Source organism: Marmota marmota, unplaced genomic scaffold (genome assembly GCF_001458135.2).
Source record: "Marmota marmota marmota unplaced genomic scaffold, marMar, whole genome shotgun sequence".
NCBI classification, from domain to species: domain Eukaryota; kingdom Metazoa; phylum Chordata; class Mammalia; order Rodentia; family Sciuridae; genus Marmota; species Marmota marmota.
Window position 1 is genome coordinate 9,300,057 of NW_026000019.1, and position 20,396 is coordinate 9,320,452.

Genomic DNA, 20,396 nt, shown 5'->3' on the forward strand with positions numbered 1-20,396 from the left:
TTGAATCAGTAAGATGAGCAAACTTTCTCATTCACAACACTCCCTGCTGGTAACTCTGGAGAAAACAGGTTATGACGCAACAGCTTCTATAAATGTGGTCCTTCACCACCTGCATACAAATCTCATGCCCCCCTGCTCACCCCAGGGAAGCCTTGTTAAAAATACAACTTCCCTGGGCTGGGGTTGTGGCTCAGTGGTAGAGTTCTTGCTTAGCATGCGTGAAACACTGGGTTTAATAATCCTCAGCACCACATTAAAATATATTGTGTCCATCTACAACTAAAAAAATATTTAAAAAAATACAACTTCCCTGATGTACAAAATATTTGCAGGTATTTTTATTTCAATAAGTCTAGGGTAAAACCTAGAACTTTGCATTTTTGACAGGTTCCTGTACAAACAATATGAGAATTACTTGTTTGGTTATTAATTCCAACAATGTAATTTCAAAGCACAATAATCCTAAAATGCTCTAGGAAGATGTTATTATGCCTATTTTATAGATGAAACCTGAGGCTCAAAACAGCTTTAATGCCAGTTCACATGTTAAAAAATAGCCAAACCACCAATGTTACTTATCCCTGGGATAACATCATTGTATCAGCCTTATAATTCATGTAATTCTTTCTTTTTGATAACAGTTTATGTAAGTACATGCTATACCTTCTCAACCCTGGCTCCACAGCATCACTTGGAGAGTTGGTAGAAATGCCTATGCCTAGGGGCTGGGGTTGTAGCTCAGTAGTAGAGCCCTTGCCCATCATGTGTGAGTTCAATTCTTAGCACCACACAAAAATAAATAAATAAAATAAAAGTACTGTGTCCACTTACAACTAAAAAATTGGGGTGGGGGGAAGAAATGCATATGCCTAGTCCACTCTTGAATTTCAGATTTAATACATGTAAAGGAGGGCCCAACCACTATTATAAAAAACAAAACAAAAAAAAACCTCCCAGCTAATCATAATCTGCCACAAGTCGGAAAACCACCTAGACTAGTAATGCTTTAGTGTGTACAGAATCACCTGGAGGACACAGAAGCTAGTTCCCATGCCTAGAGTTTTTGATTCAGTACATCTGGGAGAGCTTGAGAATCGGTTCTTTTAATGAAAGTATAGGAGAGACCACACTTTGAGAAACAGTGGATAACATATTGGATAGTGGTTCTCAACCTTGCTAATACATTAGAATCCCCTGAAGAAATTTTCAAAATCTTGTTAACCAGCACATCTCAGATCAATTACATCAGAATCTCCAGGACGAGGGACCCAAGGATCAATGTGTTTTAAAAATTCTAAAATTGAAACGGGGGAAGGTAGAGAGCTTGCCTAGTATGTGCAAGGTCCTGGGTTCAATCCCCAGTACTGCAATTAACCAAACAATAAAATTGAAAGGATCTACCCACATAACTTTGAAAGCTATTAACATGCATGTATAGTGATTTTCAAAGAGGGTAGTATAGTATGCAATATTTCTAAAGCTTTTTGGACCAGAAACACTTCTGTCCTGGCATAATTTAGAACTCTCAATGTATGAGAATTACTAGCCTAGAGGATAAAGAGGAACTGCTCTAAGACGGGGCTGTGGCTCAGTGGTAGAGTGTTTGCCTAGCATTCATGAGGCACTGGGTTCAACCCTCCACATCACATAAAAATAAATAAATAAAGGTATTGTGTCCATCTACAACTAAAAAATAAAAAAATTTTTAAAAAAGTAGAACTGCTGTCCTTGGTCTGTGAGACATTCTCCTCAAACTCTGATTCAGTTTCATCTTTTGCCAAACCTTGTCTCTCCGCTACAGCGTATATCCCTATTGAAATACTAACAGCTCTTGACTGTTGTCAACAGCAGTACCCCTTTGTCCATGGTTTCACTTTCCACAGTTTGTTATTCAAGGTCAACTGTGGTCCAAAAACACAGTATGAGGGCTGGATCTGTAATTCAGTGGTAAAGTGCTTGCCTAGCATGTGTGAGATACTGGGTTTGATCCTCAGCAGTATATAAAACTAAATAAATTAAAAAAAAGGTATTGTGTCCAACTACAACTAAAAAACTTTTAAAAATTTAAAAAAATATGAAAACACACAATAATACATAATGTATTTTCAGAGTGAAAGAGAGACTACACATAACCCTTTATATCAATATATTCTGACAATTATTTTATTACTAGTTAGCATCGTTAATATTTTGGTGTGCCTAATTTGTAAATTAAACATCCTGATAAGTATGTATATATAGGAAAAAATGTGGTAAAATAGAGTTTGGTACTGTTTCTAGTTTCAGCCATCAGAAAACTAGTTGCTTCTCACACTATTTCAGTTTGTCATACTGAGAAAATGTATTGGAAGAATTAACCACATTAAAAAATACTAACATATTTGTTCTAAAAGTGCAATGAAGCTGCCAAAAAGTTGACATTTTTCTACTTAGATTAGCACTCCTTTAAATCAAATTAATAGAATATCTGTGGAACAAAAAAAGTGCAATGACAATTACCTTAATATATTGATTGTCCACTAGGTATCTGGTACTATTCTAGGAAATAGTTATATAATAAAGAATATAAAATTCATCATGAGGCTAACAATCTTACACATTTTTTCCTAGGAAGGAAAAAGGTGCAAACATTCTGAGGTCCAAACTAGAAACAGGGATTTGCTGTAGTGGAGGAAGAAGTTGAATCTAAAAGCCATCAGTTTATAAAATATGCTAGAAGAAGAATACAAGCAACTCAAGAAGTCTGATAACCCAGAAAAGAGAAACATAATACATAAATGAAACATAAAATTAATATAGTTTACCTCTGTATTCCTTCAAGAATATCCTTCACTGCTGCCATTAACTTTTGAAGATATATAAATGCTTCCTCAAAAGATGCTATTTTTGAAGTAGTCAGAGTTGAATTTGAGCCCAATCTTTGAAACACATCTGTACTAAAATTTTTTAAAAAAAAGATACTTAATTCATATTCATTTAAGTAATTCAAGAATTTCCACTTGCAGTGTTTAAAATAAAGTAATAATATAAATTTCTCATAATTCAGATTATTTGTTAGAAATAAAATATGGTGACATGTGAAAATCTGGGCTGACATTTATGCAAGGGATCTAGGTCAGACACTATACAGAGCTAATCTAAAGTAACACTGTAAAAACTATGTGAATAATGTTTCATTCTAAGAGATCACAAAACATGAGAAGCAGGAATATTATCAACCTCCATTAAGTCACTAAGAACATAAGGATGAAGAAAATAGATATCAGATTACATATCTGTTGAAACTGGCAGTTTGTCCTAGTTAACTTCACTTCTAGAAATTTATCATAGTTATTCACAATTAGCCAACAATTAGTAATACCCTAAATGTCCAACATTATCATTATAAAAAGTGTTAAGCAAATAGTGAATCAACCACTTGATGAAATACCAAACTACTAAGATGTTGCTCTGCTCATGCCATGTATAAAATAGAAAAATTAAAATACAGAAAACTTACTTAAATAATATAACAACTGTTTTGAAAAAAAAATTAAAACAAACAGGGAATACTGGATTACAATGGTGTTCTCCCAAAATTCATATTTACCTAGAACCTCAGAATGTGACTTTATTTGAAATAAGGTCTTTACAGATATAATTAGTTAATTTAAAGTGAAGGCTAGATTAGAGTAGGCTGGCCCTAACCCTCTGTAAAAACAAAGACAGAGATTGGAGTGAAACATCTACAAGGCAAGCACTCCTGCCAAACACTAGAAGACTGGAGAAATGAATAGAATAGATTCTCCCTCAGAACTTCCAGAATTAACTCAGCCAGATACTTGGATTTTCAATGTTGGCATCCAGAACTGTGAGCAAATAAATTTCTGTTATACTAAGCCACTCACTTAGTGGTAATTTGCTATGGAAGCCCGAAAGAAATTAATGTGCCTAAAACCAAAACAGAGTGTACATAATAAATTAACAAGGTTAACTATGGTAGCCTTTAGGTAGTAGCATTAAAGGAAATTTTCTCCCCTACTTTACAGTGCTTTCCAAAGTATAACTATGGTAAAATACACACAACATAAAATTCACTATTTTATTTTACTTTTAAATTTACTTGTTTAGCCAATCTAGGTGAGTCTTCACTAGTTTTGACATTCATACAACACACACACACACACACACACACACACAAAGCTATGCTTCTCATCAAGGTTTTAGGTCTGAATCACCTAGTGTTTTTTTTTTTTTTTTAAATAAATTATTCCTCTATTTTTAAAAAAACTTTATTTTATTTATTTATTTTTTATGTGGTGCTGAGGATCGAACCCAGAGCCTTACACGTGTAGGGCGAGCGCTTTACTGCTGAGCCATAACCCCAGTCCCATAGTGTTTTTCTTTTAATGCACGCTCAGTTTCACTTCAGTCCTACTGAATCAAAATTTCAAAGGATACAGCTTCAGCATACACACACACACCCACACACACATTTTAAAGTCTTTAGGTAATTCTGATATACATATCCCACTGAAGTTCACTATCTGTTTTTTTTAAGATTTTTTTTCTTTTTTTATACCTTTATTATATTCATTTATTTGTATGTGGTGCTGAGGATCAAACCCAGGGTCTCGCACGTACAAGGGGAGCGCTCTACCGCTAAGCCACAACCCCAGCCCCGAAGTTCACTATTTGTCACAAATCTATTTGACAAAAGGCAATCTAGTACATTAAACTCAAAACCCAAATTCTAACTATTCAATGAACAATAATAATAATTGAAAAATCTAGAAAAAGCAAGTTTACAACTCTAGAATTTAAAAATTCTTGGAAATTTAGTACCTGTTTTGATATATTGTAATCCAAAGATTCTCTAGGATAGACCATATTTCTTGATGCCTATTGGGTTGGGGAAGAGGAGAACTGGAGAAAACAGTGATTTCTTGGTTATGAGACTTCATCGAAGAACTATCTTCCTGTTTTTTACTCACTGCATTTTCTGAAGAATTTGGCGACCGTTTTGTTTTGACCTGGGGAAATAAGAATTTCATAAAATGTAGCTAGTCCTTCACTAGTAAAGGAAAAAAAAAACAAAACAAAACGAAACAAAACAGAATGACAATTGTGCTTACAAACGTACTAGCTTTCTGGAAAATGCTGGCTATTCTTTTTCTTTTATTATGTACAGAATGTTCCCAGAAATTTATCAAAGTTAGAAAGCAAATTTTCCTTTTCCTTTTAAAGGATATTACCATTGTATTTATCATGGTGATCTTTCTTAGCTAACATTCTAATGTCAGTTTAAGAATGCTGTTTCAATACTTTTACACATGCTATTGAACTAGATAAAGGACACAAAAATAAATAGGTGGAATCAAGCTCCAAGCACCTTACAATCATGGAATAGGGGTTGGAGGGGGAGAACTAGAAAAAGCTGCAAAAGACTGTAAAACAAAAATTAAGATGTCATCTACCTCTGAGGAATGGTGAACCACCACTAAATGTTTCTAAAATTGGCAGTGATATATTCAGAGCTGTATTGTAATACATACTGAACAAAGAAGATGTAGACAAGAATACTGATTAGGCCAGGTATGGTGATGAACGCCTGTATCCCAATGGCTTGGAAGACTGAGGCAAGAGGATCCCAAATTCAAAGCCAACCTTAGTAACTTAGCGAGGCCCTGAGCAACTCAGCAAGACACTGTCTCTAAATAAAATATAAAAAAGGGATGGGGGATGTGGCTAGGAATCCCTGGATTCAATCCCCAGTACAAAAAAAAAAGAATATTAGTTAGGACACCACTGAATGATTCAATTATGGTAATTTCAATTATGTATAGGCAGTAGAATGGAAAAACTACATATGTGCAAGAAATATTTTAAAAGATTAGGCCAAAAGCTAGATTCAGGGAGTGAGGGAGACCCTAAGATTTTTTTTTTTTTTTAACCTACATGTTTAAAAGAATAATAGTATCAATAATAGAAATTTAGGATGGCCATACATTTAGAAAAGTGTGCGTGCATGCACATATGCACTTTAAGTAGCTGGAACTTTCTTTTTTTTTAATATTTATTTTTTTAGTTGGATACAATATCATCTTTATTTTATTTATTTATTCATTTATTTTATGTGGTGCTGAGGATTGAACCCAGGGCCTCGAACGTGCTAGGCGAGTGCTCTACCGCTGAGCCACAACCTCAGCCCGGAACCTTCTTGAATACTTCTCTGGAAGAATGTAATAATAGTTTTATTCAATGTAAAATTCAAACAAAAGTACTTTCAAGCAACACATCTAAGATGCATATAATGCAATTGATAGAAATGCTACTTTAATGTGCCTCATTCATTGCAATTTTAAATAGTACATTAAACTATGCACTGCTGATAAGGGGAAATATAATGAACATACCATATATTATAATGGGAAAGCAAGAAACCGTTTAATGTATATTTGTTCATGTTTTCAAACTAGGTGGGCTCCTATAGTAAAGTCAAGAAGAGTATCTGGTGGGGCTGGGGCTGGGGCTCAGTGGTAAAGCACTTGCCTGGCATGTGTGAGGTACTGGGTTAGATCTTCAGCACCACATAAAAATAAATAAAGATATTATGTCCATCTGCAACTAAAAAGTGTATTTGTTAAAAATTTAAACAAAAAAAAAGGAGAAGAAGAGTGTCTGCTTGAGGCTGGGGATATTGCTCAACAGTAGAGCATTTGCCTAACATGCACAGGGCCCTGGGTTTAATCCCCAGCACCACAAAACAAAACAACAACAGAAAATAAAAGATGTCTAACAGATAATTATATATGATCTGAGACTTAAAACATAGTTGAGAATCATTCTCATGAAGACTCAGAAGTAGATGAAATTATTGAGATATAATATTGCAAAAACAGAAGGTAATCAATAGGAAAAATGAAGGGGAAAAATGAGAACTAGCAAGCATAAATACGGGAGGAATCACATATATACAATAGCAACAGAAGCCAAGGTAAATAGAGAGGTTTCAGAAAGGAGACAGCACAGCAAATAACATGGCCAAGGACAAGAGGCCCTGGATTCAATTCTCAGCGAGGGGAGGAGAGGAGAAAAATTTTTTTAAAAAGCCAAGAGAATGAGAAAAAAATTTTGATTTAAAAATTGGTTTTTGATTTCTGTTCTACTATAACCTGCTTTATGAACTTCAATAAAATTACTCTATTTTCCAAGGTTAAGTTTCCATGTTGAAAAAAGGAAGATTTCAAAGGCTGATAAAATAAGTATTATTTTTTTGGTGGTAAGAGACTTGTAGAATAAATGTGTGTGCACGAGTATGTGCATATCCTTTTCCTAGTTTCACTTCATTTACATAAAAATCTGGAAATGATGTTAGTCCATTAAACTATTACGTTTCTCAGAAGCCTTTCAAGCAAACAAATATGGATATTTCTATTTTTTTTAAAAAAATTCTACACTTGATAAATTAGAAGGTGGAATTCTCTCTCTCTTTTTTTTTAACCATTACTATATTGAGCTATCCTATCTTTGGAAGTATTCTACTGTTGCTGAAGTTACTGAGACATGACTAAAAATTTAACACATCTGATGCATTCTACAAAACAACTCCTACCGAACACATATTTTCTTTCTTTCTTTTTTTTTTTTGGAGGGGACGGGCCAGGAATTGAACCTTTTTTATTTTTTTTAGTTCAGAGATAAGTTCTCGCTAAATTGCTTAGACCTCACTAAGTTTGTTGAGGCTGACCTTGAATTCACAATCCTCCTGCCTCAGCCTCCCAAGCCACTGTGGTTACAGGCATGCACCTTTATGCTCGGCCTGAACGTGAATTTTAAAGAATAAGCTAAGTCACAATGTTCCTGGGCTTACTTAGATAGTGAATTCTTTCTGACATGAAAATAAAGAAACAACACTTTACTTTTTGGTACTGAGGACTGAACCCAGGGACACTTCATCACTGAGCTATATCCTCAGCTCTTTTAATATTTTATTTTGAGACAAGATCTTGCTAAACTGCTGAGGCTGGCCTCAAATATGTGATCCTCCTACCTTAAGCTCTACAGTCATTAAGATTAAAGGCATGCACCACCAGGCCAAGCTTTAGGAACAACACTTTAAAGCTCTAATCCTGGAAACAACAAACAGTTTCAAGCAATTGCACTAATGTCAAGTGTTAAGAAAGGAAATAATGAGGGTGTCACCTAGATTCTTCACTAATCACCTTCATGAATTCTGCTAATGTAGAAACTGAAAATTCAAGAATGAATAACTTATGGTACAACAATTTAATAGTTTTACATATCCACTGGGCAACGTATAGACAGCAGGCATGCAATTATAACTGACAATAAATTTTAATATCACATTTTGATGGTACTTCCCATTCTCCAGGCTTCCAACTGATAAGAGTTTGAAACTTTGAGAACATTATTTTCATCTCAATCAACCCTAATATTTTGTTTTATTCTCTAATTCAAAACCAACTAAGGGGCTGGGGCTGTAGCTCAGTGGTAAAGCACTTGCCTTGCATGTGTGAGGCACTGGGTTCGATTCTCGGCACCACATAAAAATAAATAAAGATACTGTGTGTTCATCTACAACTGAAAAATATTTTTTAAAAAAACTAAGCTTCTTAGTATCACTGCATTTGTTTCACTAAAAACATGATTTATGACTCAATTTTGTGATGGGAAGAGATATCTTTCCTGATACAATCCAAGTACAACAATCAAGATGTGACCCCTTAAATTCCCAAGTCTGTTCTTCCCTAATGGTTTAAAAAGTCAAACAAACCATAAAAAAAATTAAAAACTACCAATGTTTTCGTTATATTAAACCAAAAGAACATTTTAAAAAAATTTCTACACTTGATAAATTAGGAGGTGGAATTTTTTTTTTTTTAATCATTACTATATTGAGCTATTCTATCTTTGGAAGTAATCTACTGTTTCTGAAGTTACTGAGACATTACTAAAAATTTATCAAATCTGATGCATCTCTTAATACGTCCCTTAATTCTTTCCTCAAAAATGATCACATATTTCCTATTAGTTAATATGTATTTTTAAAAAGATGCTTCTTTTACTCCTTGAGTTATTTTATTAAATAGCAAGTAAATTCTTTTTTCTCAGCAACTAAGATTAGTGTCATCTAATCCTACAATTATTTCATAGGTAGTGGGCGTATCTGACCATGAAAAATCAATGTGATAGCCAGAACTGGCGGCGCATGCCTGTAATCCCAGTGGCTCGGGAGGCCGAGATAGGAGGATCACGAGTTCAAAGCCAGCTTTGTCAATTGGGAGGTGCTAAGCAACTAAGTGAGACCCTGTCTCTAAATAAAATACAAAATAGGGCTGGGGATGTGGCTCAGTGGTTGAGTACCTCTACTTCAATCCCTGGTACCCCCTCAAAAAAGAAAAAAAAAAATCAGTGAGATAAACCCACCCAATTCAGTTCTGCAGTGAAAAAGGAGAACATGATATTTTGTATATATTTTATGTAATATAAAGTTCAACTTATATGCTACATAATATATAATTATAAAAGGTAATATTCTTATAGAAGATATATATTACATGTTAAGTACATAGATATTACATTTTAATATATACATATTCTATAATATATAGTAGATAAAAGTTCCATTAATATATCCCCTAGTAGTTATGACACTGGGGTTTTATAAGCTGTTTCTGACACATAATATAACTCCCTGGGTTTTCTAATTTGAAATTAGAAGACTGAAGAAATAAGGTATTACTTGGGACAAAACTTACATAGTTAAGTTTAAATATCATAAAACAGTATCAGTAGGAGGGTAACTGCAAAAGAATCAAATGTTTTAAAAAAAATCACTTGTTTAAAAAAATTCATGTGGCTGAGTAGTATAGCAGTTGCCTGACATGTATGAGGTCCTGAGTTTAATCCCCAGAAAAACACACACACACACAAATTCATAGGTTAATTGGTGAAGTTTGAATAAGGTCTGCAGATTAGACAACTGTATTTATCAATGTTAATTTCCTGATTTATTAGCCTGTAACACATAAGATTCTTTTTTTGTTTTTAAGTAATTGCACATAGAAATATTTCAAGGTAAAGGGGCATCATATCTTCAACAAATGATCAATATAATACAGTTTGGAGAAACCATATGGGTAGATATGTAGATTGACAGAGAAAACAACAGAGCAAATGTAATAAAATGTTAACATTTGGGGACTCAGGCTAAAGAATTTATTCAGGAATATTTTTGTATCACACTTGCAACTTTTTCTTAATTTTGCAATTATTTCTCAATAAAAAATAAAAAAAGAATAGAACTGGACATCACTGGCAAAACCTTGCTATATAAAACTTAATAGATTCTTAGCATCTGCATGTTCAAAAACATCTCCTATTGGTTTTTAATGCATGTGAGAGTCACTGGCTTAGGGCACTGGAAATAAATAGCGCAATAGCTTTCTTCTATCCATAAATGAGTTACTATAAAATACCAGCAACTGATGTGACACGTGACACTTCTTCAGTAAAAGGATGTGCATTTCAAAACTAATGATAAGAGTTGCTTATACCCAATTCAATTTACTTAATATTTATTTAATGGCTTTAGTATGTCAACCTTAGTTAGAATTAAATTATCCTGTAACTACTGTTGTCTGCTAAACACATTTTTAGAACACATGACCAGCTACTTTAAATGGCATTCCCAAGCTATCTTACCTCTGTACATGTTTGGAGCAGTTTGTTCACTTCAGCAAAGGCCTGTGGAAGAATACCATCATAATTTGACCTTGTACTGAAAGCCTGTAACAAACTTTTAGAATCCTGAAGCAGGAATTTCACTGTTGTAAAATCCACTGCCTTATTAGCTGGTAAGAGAAATTTAAGAAAGAAAACCATGTAAGAGTGAGTATACAACACAAAATGACTCTGGACATTATGCTAATACTACTTTGAAATTTAAGAAGAGTATACATTTATATCTATATACCACTCCTAATCCATCCCTCTTATATAAAAAGCAACAATTAAATGTTTATACACAAAGTCCTTCAAGTTGACTGGTGTTCTGTATTCAGATTCCAGGAGTTCCCTCAACATGGTCCAACTTCAAAGTCAAAGTCAAATAAAAGAACATTACATTTTCAGAGAAAAGAAACAATCACTGAACAAGTTAAACCACAGATTTTCAAAACTGAAGCCATTTCACATTGAAATTATTATGAAGGGAAAAGGGGAGTCCCATCTTAATGGCAAACATGTAAATTACATGTGGTCCCTGTCATGATCAATTAATTATGTAGTGATTTACCTTCAAAATAAGAAACTTCATACTAAATGTATTGAAAATGTGTTATATTTTGGTGTGTACACCAAAATATCAGCAGAAAATTAAAATTTGGATATCAGCGAGAAGCAAAAGAAGCAAACAGTTTTTTTCCTGTAAATTAAAGTAAGGTAGTCTACAAATAGTAATTTAAAGTACAACAATTTTCTTTTAAGGAGTTACAACTGCTTACATTAACTCTCAAACTAGCCAACATGATGGCACACACTTGCAATCCCAGCAACTCAAGAGGCTGAGGCAGAAAGACCACAAGTTGGAGGCCAGTCTTAGCAACTTAGCACGAACCTCTCTTAAAATAAATAAAAAAGTGTGGGGATGTAGCTCAGTGGTAGACTGCCTCTGCATTCAATCCCTAGTACAGCCATGAATGAAAATTAAAAATAAAGTTATGAACAATAAAATTAAGTAAATTGCTATTGTCACAAAACTCAAAAAAAAGAAATTTTTTTCCATTATTAAGGCATAATACAATCTAACAGTTTTCAAAAGCAAAATAACCATGCTACAATGTGTTTGTTTTGTTTTTGTTTTAATGTTCACAATTTGATATTCACAACATGATTTTTCATTGGCAATAGGAGTTAAAAATATTCCTCTTTATTACTTACACAACAAGAAGTTGCTTTTGAAATTATGAAAAATCAAATTAAGTTTTAAAAGTACATTTTTAATAACTTTATTTTATTATTATTATTATTTTTTTTTTAATGTGGTGCTGAAGATCAAACCCAGTGCCTCACAGGTGCTAGGCAAGAGTTCTACCACTGAGCCACAACCCCATCCTGAGAAAGACATATTTGGGCATAGCTTTTTATCCTCCCTTTTCTTTTCATGTGTGTGTATGTGTGTGTAGTACTGGAGATTGAAACTAGGAGCACTCTACCACTGAGCTACATCTCCAGCTCCTTTTATTTTTTATTTTGGGACAGAATTAAACTTGAAATGCTCTTGCCTCGGCCTCCTGACCCATGGGATTATAAGTGTGCGCCACTGCACCCAGATTCTTTTAAGGGTGCTTCTCCAATGTAGTCCATGTTTAGTAGAGCTTAAGTCCTTGAATTAATAATTCCTATCTTACAAAATTTGTTTACAAAGATTATGGGGAAAAGGGAATAACAATGATAAACTGAGAACAAAGATACAATACAAAAATCAATATGGATGAAATAGTTTAAGACTTATATGGGTCAATAATTATTCAGAGTAAAATTAATCTGGATAACAAAGCTGATAAAAATTATTAGTCACTTTCCACAAAATTTTAGACACATCTATGTAATTCAACAGCTAAAGATACTACTAAAAGATAAACAAAATTATAAATTGAGATTTTTTTTCTAATTACAAGTTATTTTAAAATAGTAAGTATTTTTATAATCCCACTATGTATTCTTCAAAAGTCACTAAAAATAGGCTTCAGATTCTTCTAGATCAAGGACCAATAAACTATGCACACAAAGAATGCAAAAATAATTTTTAAGCAGGAGGTAGTCCCTTCCTTTTCACTTCCTTCCCTATTACCATTTAGAGCTGTTACCTATCATCTCTCAGGTGCATGAAAGAGCAGAACAAGGCCCACCCCTAGAAAATGTTTGTTTGTTTGTTTGTTTTTGTGGTGCTGGGGATCAGAACCCAGGGCCTGGTGCATGCGAGGCAAGCACTCTACCAACTGAGCCATATCCCCAGCCCCACCCCTAGAAAATGGAAGATAGCAACTAGATACCCATTTTAAAACTAACCTTTCTATAAAATGCACACTTTACTCCCTTTTAAAAGACTAAATTATATCCCTATATGAAAAACGTTTCCACACGTTTAGCAAAACTGCTCTGAAGACATGTCCAACTAAGGTTGTTCCATGTCCCTTATAAAATAATAGCCCTAATAAATAACATCTATACTTAAAGGAAATGCCACAAAAGTCTTTTGTTAAAAAATTGGTAACATCTAACAGCAGATATTCATTCAATAGCTGCCATGGATAAGATACATCAGGTGTTTTAAATATCCTAGAAGGAATTTTGAACACTATAAAATACTTTCAAAGAGCTTACACTAGAGAGGAGAGACAGAGAAAGAGGTATAACTACCTAGAATATGCCTTTTTTGCAAGGAGCGGGTATCATAGCCTCTAGGAAGCTTATTGTTAAAAATATATGCCAAAGTGTTCCAATAACTGTGCATGTTTCTTTAGTAAATATGGTAAATTAATCTTATTCTTCATTACATGGTTTTTATGCTTTTTTTTTTTTTTTTTCTTTCTTTTTATGGTAGCAGGGATTGAACTCATGGGCACTAGACCACTGAGCCACATCCCCAGCCATATTTTGTATTTTATTTAGATAAATAAATAAACTGAGTTGCTTAGCGCCTTGCTGTTGCTGAGGTTGGCTTTGAACTCACGATCCTGCCTCAGTCTCCCAAGCTGCTGGGATTACCAGCATGAACTACCATGCCTGGCTGTTTTTTGTGCTTTTAAGCCTAACTTAATAATCCTCTTGTAGTCAAGTTATTATAAGACACCACAGTTGGTTTTTAGAAGTAGACTGAATATAGCTAATACATAAAACAATAAACAGAACAGATCATGTGAGGAGTTTCAAAAAAATTAAGAACTTAGGGGCTGGGGATGTGGCTCAAGCGGTAGCGTGCTCGCCTGGCATGCGTGCGGCCTGAGTTCGATCCTCAGCACCACATACGAACAAAGATGTGTCCGCCGAGAACTGAAAAACAAATATTAAAAAATTTTCTCTCTCTCTCTGTCTCTCTAAAAAAAAAAAGCTAAGAACCATCTGAACCTGTAATAATGATCATACTTTACCTTTTAAAGGTATAGAAAGACAAATCTAGCTCTTTGGCTTTGGACAAGTTACTTTCCCATCTCAGCTAATTTCCTTGATCATAAAACATAAGCTTTAATAAAATCAGATCAGCACTTTTCATATTTTTTTTCTTCATAACAGAAAAACTCTTTTTCAACTGCTACACGGAATTGAACAGATTCAGAAAACAACAACAAAAAAGGCTGCTCTGGCTAATGTTGGGGTTAAAGTCCAAATGCAGCACCTACCTACCAGGCTCCCCTCACCTTTCTTGCCACCCCCTACCTACAGGTGGCAGCAGAGGTATGCCTAGAAATCGAAAGTTCTATTTAGCATGGTTTAAAAACCACCAACTCAGCGATTCACTGTCATCTCTTCCAGTTCTAAAATTCGCTATGTTCCAAAACTAAAGATTTCCTAATATGATATGTCAAGAGCTTTGTAATGTTTTGAACAACCAATAAAAATAAATAAATAAAAAGATTTCCTATTCCTTCTTCATATGGTTTAGATCCTTGATACATACAATATAAGAATGGATTCAAAGTTTGTGTCTAACATGGTGAGAAATGAAAAAAAAAAAAAAAAAACTATAATTAATTCTACTTGTATAACTGAACAGACTATAAATACAGTTTTAAAAGCTTTCAAACTGAACACATTAAAAATCATACATTCACAGGCTGGAGATGTAGTTCAGTAGTACAGAGCTTGCCTACTATGCAGGAGGCCATGGGTTCAATTCCCAGTACAAAAAAATATTATATATTCACAATATCTAAGAACATCAACAATGCTGCAAACTCCCTTTAGAAATTGGAAATACAGCCATGAATGTGGTAGCATACACCTGTAATCCCAGTGTTGTTTTGGATATGTGATGTCTGGCAAAAGCTCATGTGTGAGACAATGCAACAATGCTCACAGGTGAAGTAATCAGATTATTATTTGTGACCATATCAGTGAATTAAATCACTGACAGGAACTAACTGGGTGGTAACTGTAGATAGGTAGGGTATGGCTGGTGGAGGTAGGTTACTGAGGGTGTGCCTTTGGGGTATATTTTGTCCCAGATGAGCAGAGCTCTTTCTCTGCTTCCTGCATGTCATGTCCTGAGCTATTTTCCTCCTTCTCGCCCTTCGCTCAATGAATGATGCTCGGCTCACCTTAGACCCAGAGCTATGGACTCTGTTGACCATGAACTGAACCCCTGAAAAAATAAGCCAAAATAAACTTTTCCTCCTCTTGGTTGTTCTTATCAAGTCTTTTAGTCAGAGCAATGGAAAACTGTCTAAAGCATCTAGCCACTCAGAAGGCTGAAGCAAAAGGATCCCAAGTTTAAGGCCAGCCTCAGCAACTTAGTGAGACCCTCAAATAAAAATAAAGAAATTAAGAATGAACTCTTTTAGGAGCTAATCCACAAACTTCTTTAATTCATCTTTACATCTCATGGAATATATCTGCTGATTTGAATTAATACTTTAATGTAATATTGGAAAAAAAGATCCATACCTCTACAGAGATTTTCATATAGGCTCTCAACAGTTAAAAGCAAGTTCTTTTCCATAACTAATCCAAACACAGCCAACCAATGTTTTTTAAAGCACTGTAATAAGTGTATTAGAGTCCATGGTGGTTTCAAGTACAGCATCTAAAAAGTATTTAAGAAGATTAACATCTATGAATTTATTGATTATTCCAATTATTCAAACACATCTATTTAGGAATTCCTACAAATACTTTAGGGGAAAATACAATTAGTTGAATTCTTTTTAAATTAAAAGATATTTTATTAAAAACTAATCATCTTAAAATAATTCCATTACACTATTTAATTCATATTACTATTAATATTTGTGGTCTCTGGAACCATGAGTCCAAAAAGAAAGCCTAGTTCCAATCAGAGAGGAAACATAGTTTTAATCCGTTAAGATCCCTCAATCTACTTTTCAATATAATCATTTCAATGAAGAAATCAATCTAATTGTTTTATAGAACTGGGGGAAAAATTTTATGTAGAAAAAAGATGTCAAAGAGAATAATTGATCATTTAGTTCGATAAGAAGGCACAGCTGTGGTGCTGGGGCTGTAGCTCAGTGGCAGAGCACTTGCCTGGCATGTGTGAGGCATTGAGTTCGATCCTTAGCACCGCATAAAAATAAACAATTTATATAAAGGCATGCTGTCCATCTACAACTACAAAAAGGAAAAAAAAAAGAAGTCACAGCTCCTTGTCTTAAGTCATTCGTATTTCTACGATGAAATATCCAACTTAAATCAACCCTCCTAGAATCTTATCATTCTTCATCCTCTTGGTTCACCATTTGATTATTACATTATTTATTACATTAAGTAGCAAAGATATCAGAATGGAAGATATTAGAATTTCACTGAAAAGCTGGATCAAGATGCAAGCTACAATTAATGGGCTATAATGTTTCTGGTAGCTATAAATGTGAAAAATCAAACAAAGATTAAACTGATCACAATTGCTAAATTAGGTGTTGTGTTGAATTGAAGGAAAAATATTAACCTAAAGAAAATTTAAGGCTGCTGATATAGATAGCTCAGTTGGTAGAGTGCTTGCCTCTCATGCACAAGGCCATGGGTTCAATCCCCAGCACCACACACACACAAAAAAAAAAAAAAAAAAGGAAGAAAATTCAAAATGTCTTAATGAGATAAATTTGTACTCTGATATTCATGTTTACATGGCATAAGCCAAAAATACACTTTTTTAATGAAAAATATCTGACATGATTCCTTATATCAGACATTTTGATTCAAAAGAAATTAAAGAGTAAAGTTTTTCTGGATTCAATTTAAGCTCCATGGGGCAGTGTGTCTGACACACAATATATGTGCCATAGATACATGTTGACTGATAAAAAGAAATGACAATATGTATTCCCAAACCTTAAAACATATATCATTTAACCATCAAAGTTTTTTCAAAAGCATGGAGAAAAAGATTGATGTGATATAGTTATCTCTTAAAATAACAAATCTTCAATAATAAAAAAAGAAATTTTCAATTAATAGAGTTGAACTAATCACCTCCATCCAAAGGTTTCCAAAAGCAATTTTCATTTCTGTTTCTAATATTGAAGATAAAGCTGTTCCAAGAGATTTTTCAAGATCAGATATTATGCGTTCAAGTAGAATGGACAGTCCTGAATTTGTAGACTTTTCATCAGAGCTCTCTTCTACTGGTGTTGCTTCTTTAAAACAAATAGTTAACAGGCTTTACTTAGGGCACTAAAAGTAAATATTATAAATAAGTAGTATTTGGTCATAAATAATAAACAATTCATATGTAATTAGTATTTGAATTACCTAGAAATACTTAACTTAGAAACATGCATTTCTACTATAGTCATTTTAGATGCAACATAAATATACTATTTTGGCCAATGTTTTATCTTTTTAAAAAAGGGAACTAAATATTTTTACTCCAATGGAAATGTAAAAAAAAAAATGTGATTTTTAACTACAATTAATATTATTATTTTCAAAACAAAGGAGAGTTACAAGAGAGCCTTGAATTTATTTACAATAGAAAACTAAAAACTGGAGCTGGGGCTGGGGCTCAGCGGTAGAGTGCTTGCCTAGCAGATGTGAGGCACGGGGTTTAAGCCTGAACACCACATAAAATAAAGGTATTGTGTCCATCTTCAACTAAAAAAGAAAGAAAACTAAAAACTGCAACGAAGCAAGTTTTCTTCCAAAATAGTACACATTTTTAAACTCAGCTCACATCAATAAATTATTCTGAAAGGACTAAAATTTCTGGTTTAAGCATTTTCATGCCCTCCCCTTTAAAAAGATCTTTAAGTGGTTTATCTCTACAAATAAAAACTAAGAATTTAAAATGACACTAAAATAATGGGCAAACCAAAAGCACATGATCCCTGAAAAACCATAAACTAGAATATCCTGTTATTCCCCCCAATGCCTTTTTTTTAATATTATGACAATGTGTGCTATTCACAAAAAAGGGCAAATAGGTAGTATAAGTATAAATATTTGTGCATTTATATATAAAAAGTACAATCTAGTAAAGACCTCAATAATTACTTTTCCACAGAGGGAAAAAGTGGGATATATTTATACATGATGTCATTTAATATAATATTCTATCAATTATCAAGCCACAGAAGAAATTATTCTGGTTAAAGAAAGGTAAGACAACAGTATTGCTTTTACTTTTCTTTTTTATTAGTTTAAAATTTTAGAAAAAGTCTTATTAGAGTCTTAAAAGTTTCTCAATTATTACTAGCTGAGGTTTTTACTGCATTAATAGGAAGTTATAAATATGAAGCTAATTTTAAAAAGAAACTAGTCTCCCCACTTGAAATGATTATTTCTTATTAGCTACTACTAATTTAAAAGGCATATTTTGCAAGGTACAAATGAGCATGCACACATTAATTATAAATATGTAGAGCTGAGGTTGTAGCTCTGAGGTAGAGCACTTGCCTAGCATGTGTAAGGCATTGGGTTCGAGCCTCGGCACCACACAAAACTAAAATAAAGGTATTGTGTTTACCTACAACTAAAAAAAAAAATGTTTAAAAAAATTTTAAATAAATACGTAAAACTATATGCGAGTATATGGTTAAAATCAAATTAATCTGTAAAAGTATACACAGAATGTCATGTTTATGATATTTTTTGTATTAGTATTATAATTTTCATTTACTTGTAGGATTTAAATGCCAGCAAGTATTCCAAATCTAATGTCATTTTAAAAGTACAAGATTAAAACTTGAAATATTATTACTAATTTTAGAACATAAAAGATATATTTCCAGTTATTCACAATAAAAATATTACCTGCTTTCAATCGTTGCTTAGAAACACAAGGCTGATGACACACATCTGTGTTCAGAGATAAGTTACACAGCTCTCCACTCAATTCTTCTTTACTGAGTGACTTCACACCGCTTATTAGGCCTTTGTTTCTTAAATTTCTATCATCGCTGAGGTTGATGTTAGAAGGGGAAAAATATTGTTTTATAAGACAAATCATATGGCAATTCAAAAATACATGAGATCTACTCATAGGCTGGTAAATCTCAGTACATGTATTAACAGAGAATAATAATTTCTCTATAAATAGAGATGATAAAGAAATTTTTACATAGTAGAGTCATATCATTAAATTTTTTTGGAGAATAATAATTATTTACTAAAGTGCTTCCCAGGCACAGGTACCATTCTAAGTGATATTTAGATATATTTATATTTACTGAATCCTTACAACAAACCTCTGAGGAAGTGGTACCAATTTTATCACCATTTTTTTTTAATATTTATTTTTTAGTTTTAGGTGGACACGATATCTTTATTTTATTTTTATGTGGTGCTGAGAATCGAACCCAGTGCCTCATGCATGCTAGGTGAGCGCGCTACCTCTTGAGTCACATCCCCAGTCCCCACCATTTTTTAAAAAAGAATTTGATGTTTTAAAAGAAACACAGATATAAAGGTGTTAAGTAACTTGTCCAGGATCATATACAGTATGTGGGAATCAAATTTGAACACAGGTATATGTTCATCGAAAGAGAAATAAACATTAACAACCATAGTAGGAGAAATAATTTACACAGAGCAGACAATTGCAAACTTACTCAGAATGAGCATAAAACAAGTAACGTGAATCTGCTGTTTGCTCAAGGAAGTCAGTGTGATTAGAACACAGCATGAGACCAGTTTATGAGGTTACAGAGAAAGGCTAGGACAATAATAATGAAAAAATATAAAAGGGCCTCAATGGGGAAGCAACATCATTGGTTAAATTGTTACTCTGGAGCCCAGGAGGTTTCCAGCTGCTATTACTGCAGAGTAGCTTGGTCAGACTAACCTTCCCACTGCATAAAAAATTACAAAATCTGAACAAAAAAATGAGGAAAAAAAACTAACCACCTGAAGGCACTAGAAAGTAAGTAACATGTGGAAGGAACCTAAGGAGAGTTTAAATTCAAGATACAGGCTACATTAGGGAAGTTATACAGTGCTCTCTTTTTTGCTTAAGGCACTCTTCCATTCACTATGGCATATGACAACAGAAAGCCACAGCCTCAGTGACTGGAAATATCAGAGAACCATGTGTACAAATGACTAGAACATCTAGAAAGTTAAGGAGGAAACAGAATAAAGGAAATCAGAGAGCAAGTAAGCCCCCAAATCCGCATATAATCTGACCAGGATAAAAAAAAAAAAAAAAAAAAAAAACC

The 20,396-nt window shown here is 33.5% G+C and overlaps 1 protein-coding gene across 3 annotated transcripts in view; it reads right to left on the reverse strand.

Annotated features, from left to right (window-relative positions):
• Window positions 1-20,396, reverse strand: part of Swt1 (SWT1 RNA endoribonuclease homolog) — a 79,741-nt gene that overhangs the window by 29,420 nt on the left and 29,925 nt on the right. For 2 of the 3 annotated variants that reach the window (XR_007349958.1, XM_015491698.2), the window contains exons 9-14: window positions 18,994-19,139; window positions 17,215-17,378; window positions 15,670-15,808; window positions 10,708-10,856; window positions 4,825-5,012; window positions 2,805-2,936 (exon numbers count right to left, since the gene is read on the reverse strand). Coding sequence is in view for 2 of the 3 variants with exons in the window: in XM_015491698.2 (XP_015347184.1) it covers window positions 2,805-2,936; window positions 4,825-5,012; window positions 10,708-10,856; window positions 15,670-15,808; window positions 17,215-17,378; window positions 18,994-19,139 (918 nt within the window). In the remaining variant the exon portion in view is untranslated. The remainder of the gene's footprint in view (window positions 1-2,804; window positions 2,937-4,824; window positions 5,013-10,707; window positions 10,857-15,669; window positions 15,809-17,214; window positions 17,379-18,993; window positions 19,140-20,396) is intronic. The other variant, XM_048809835.1, reaches the window with a different exon arrangement.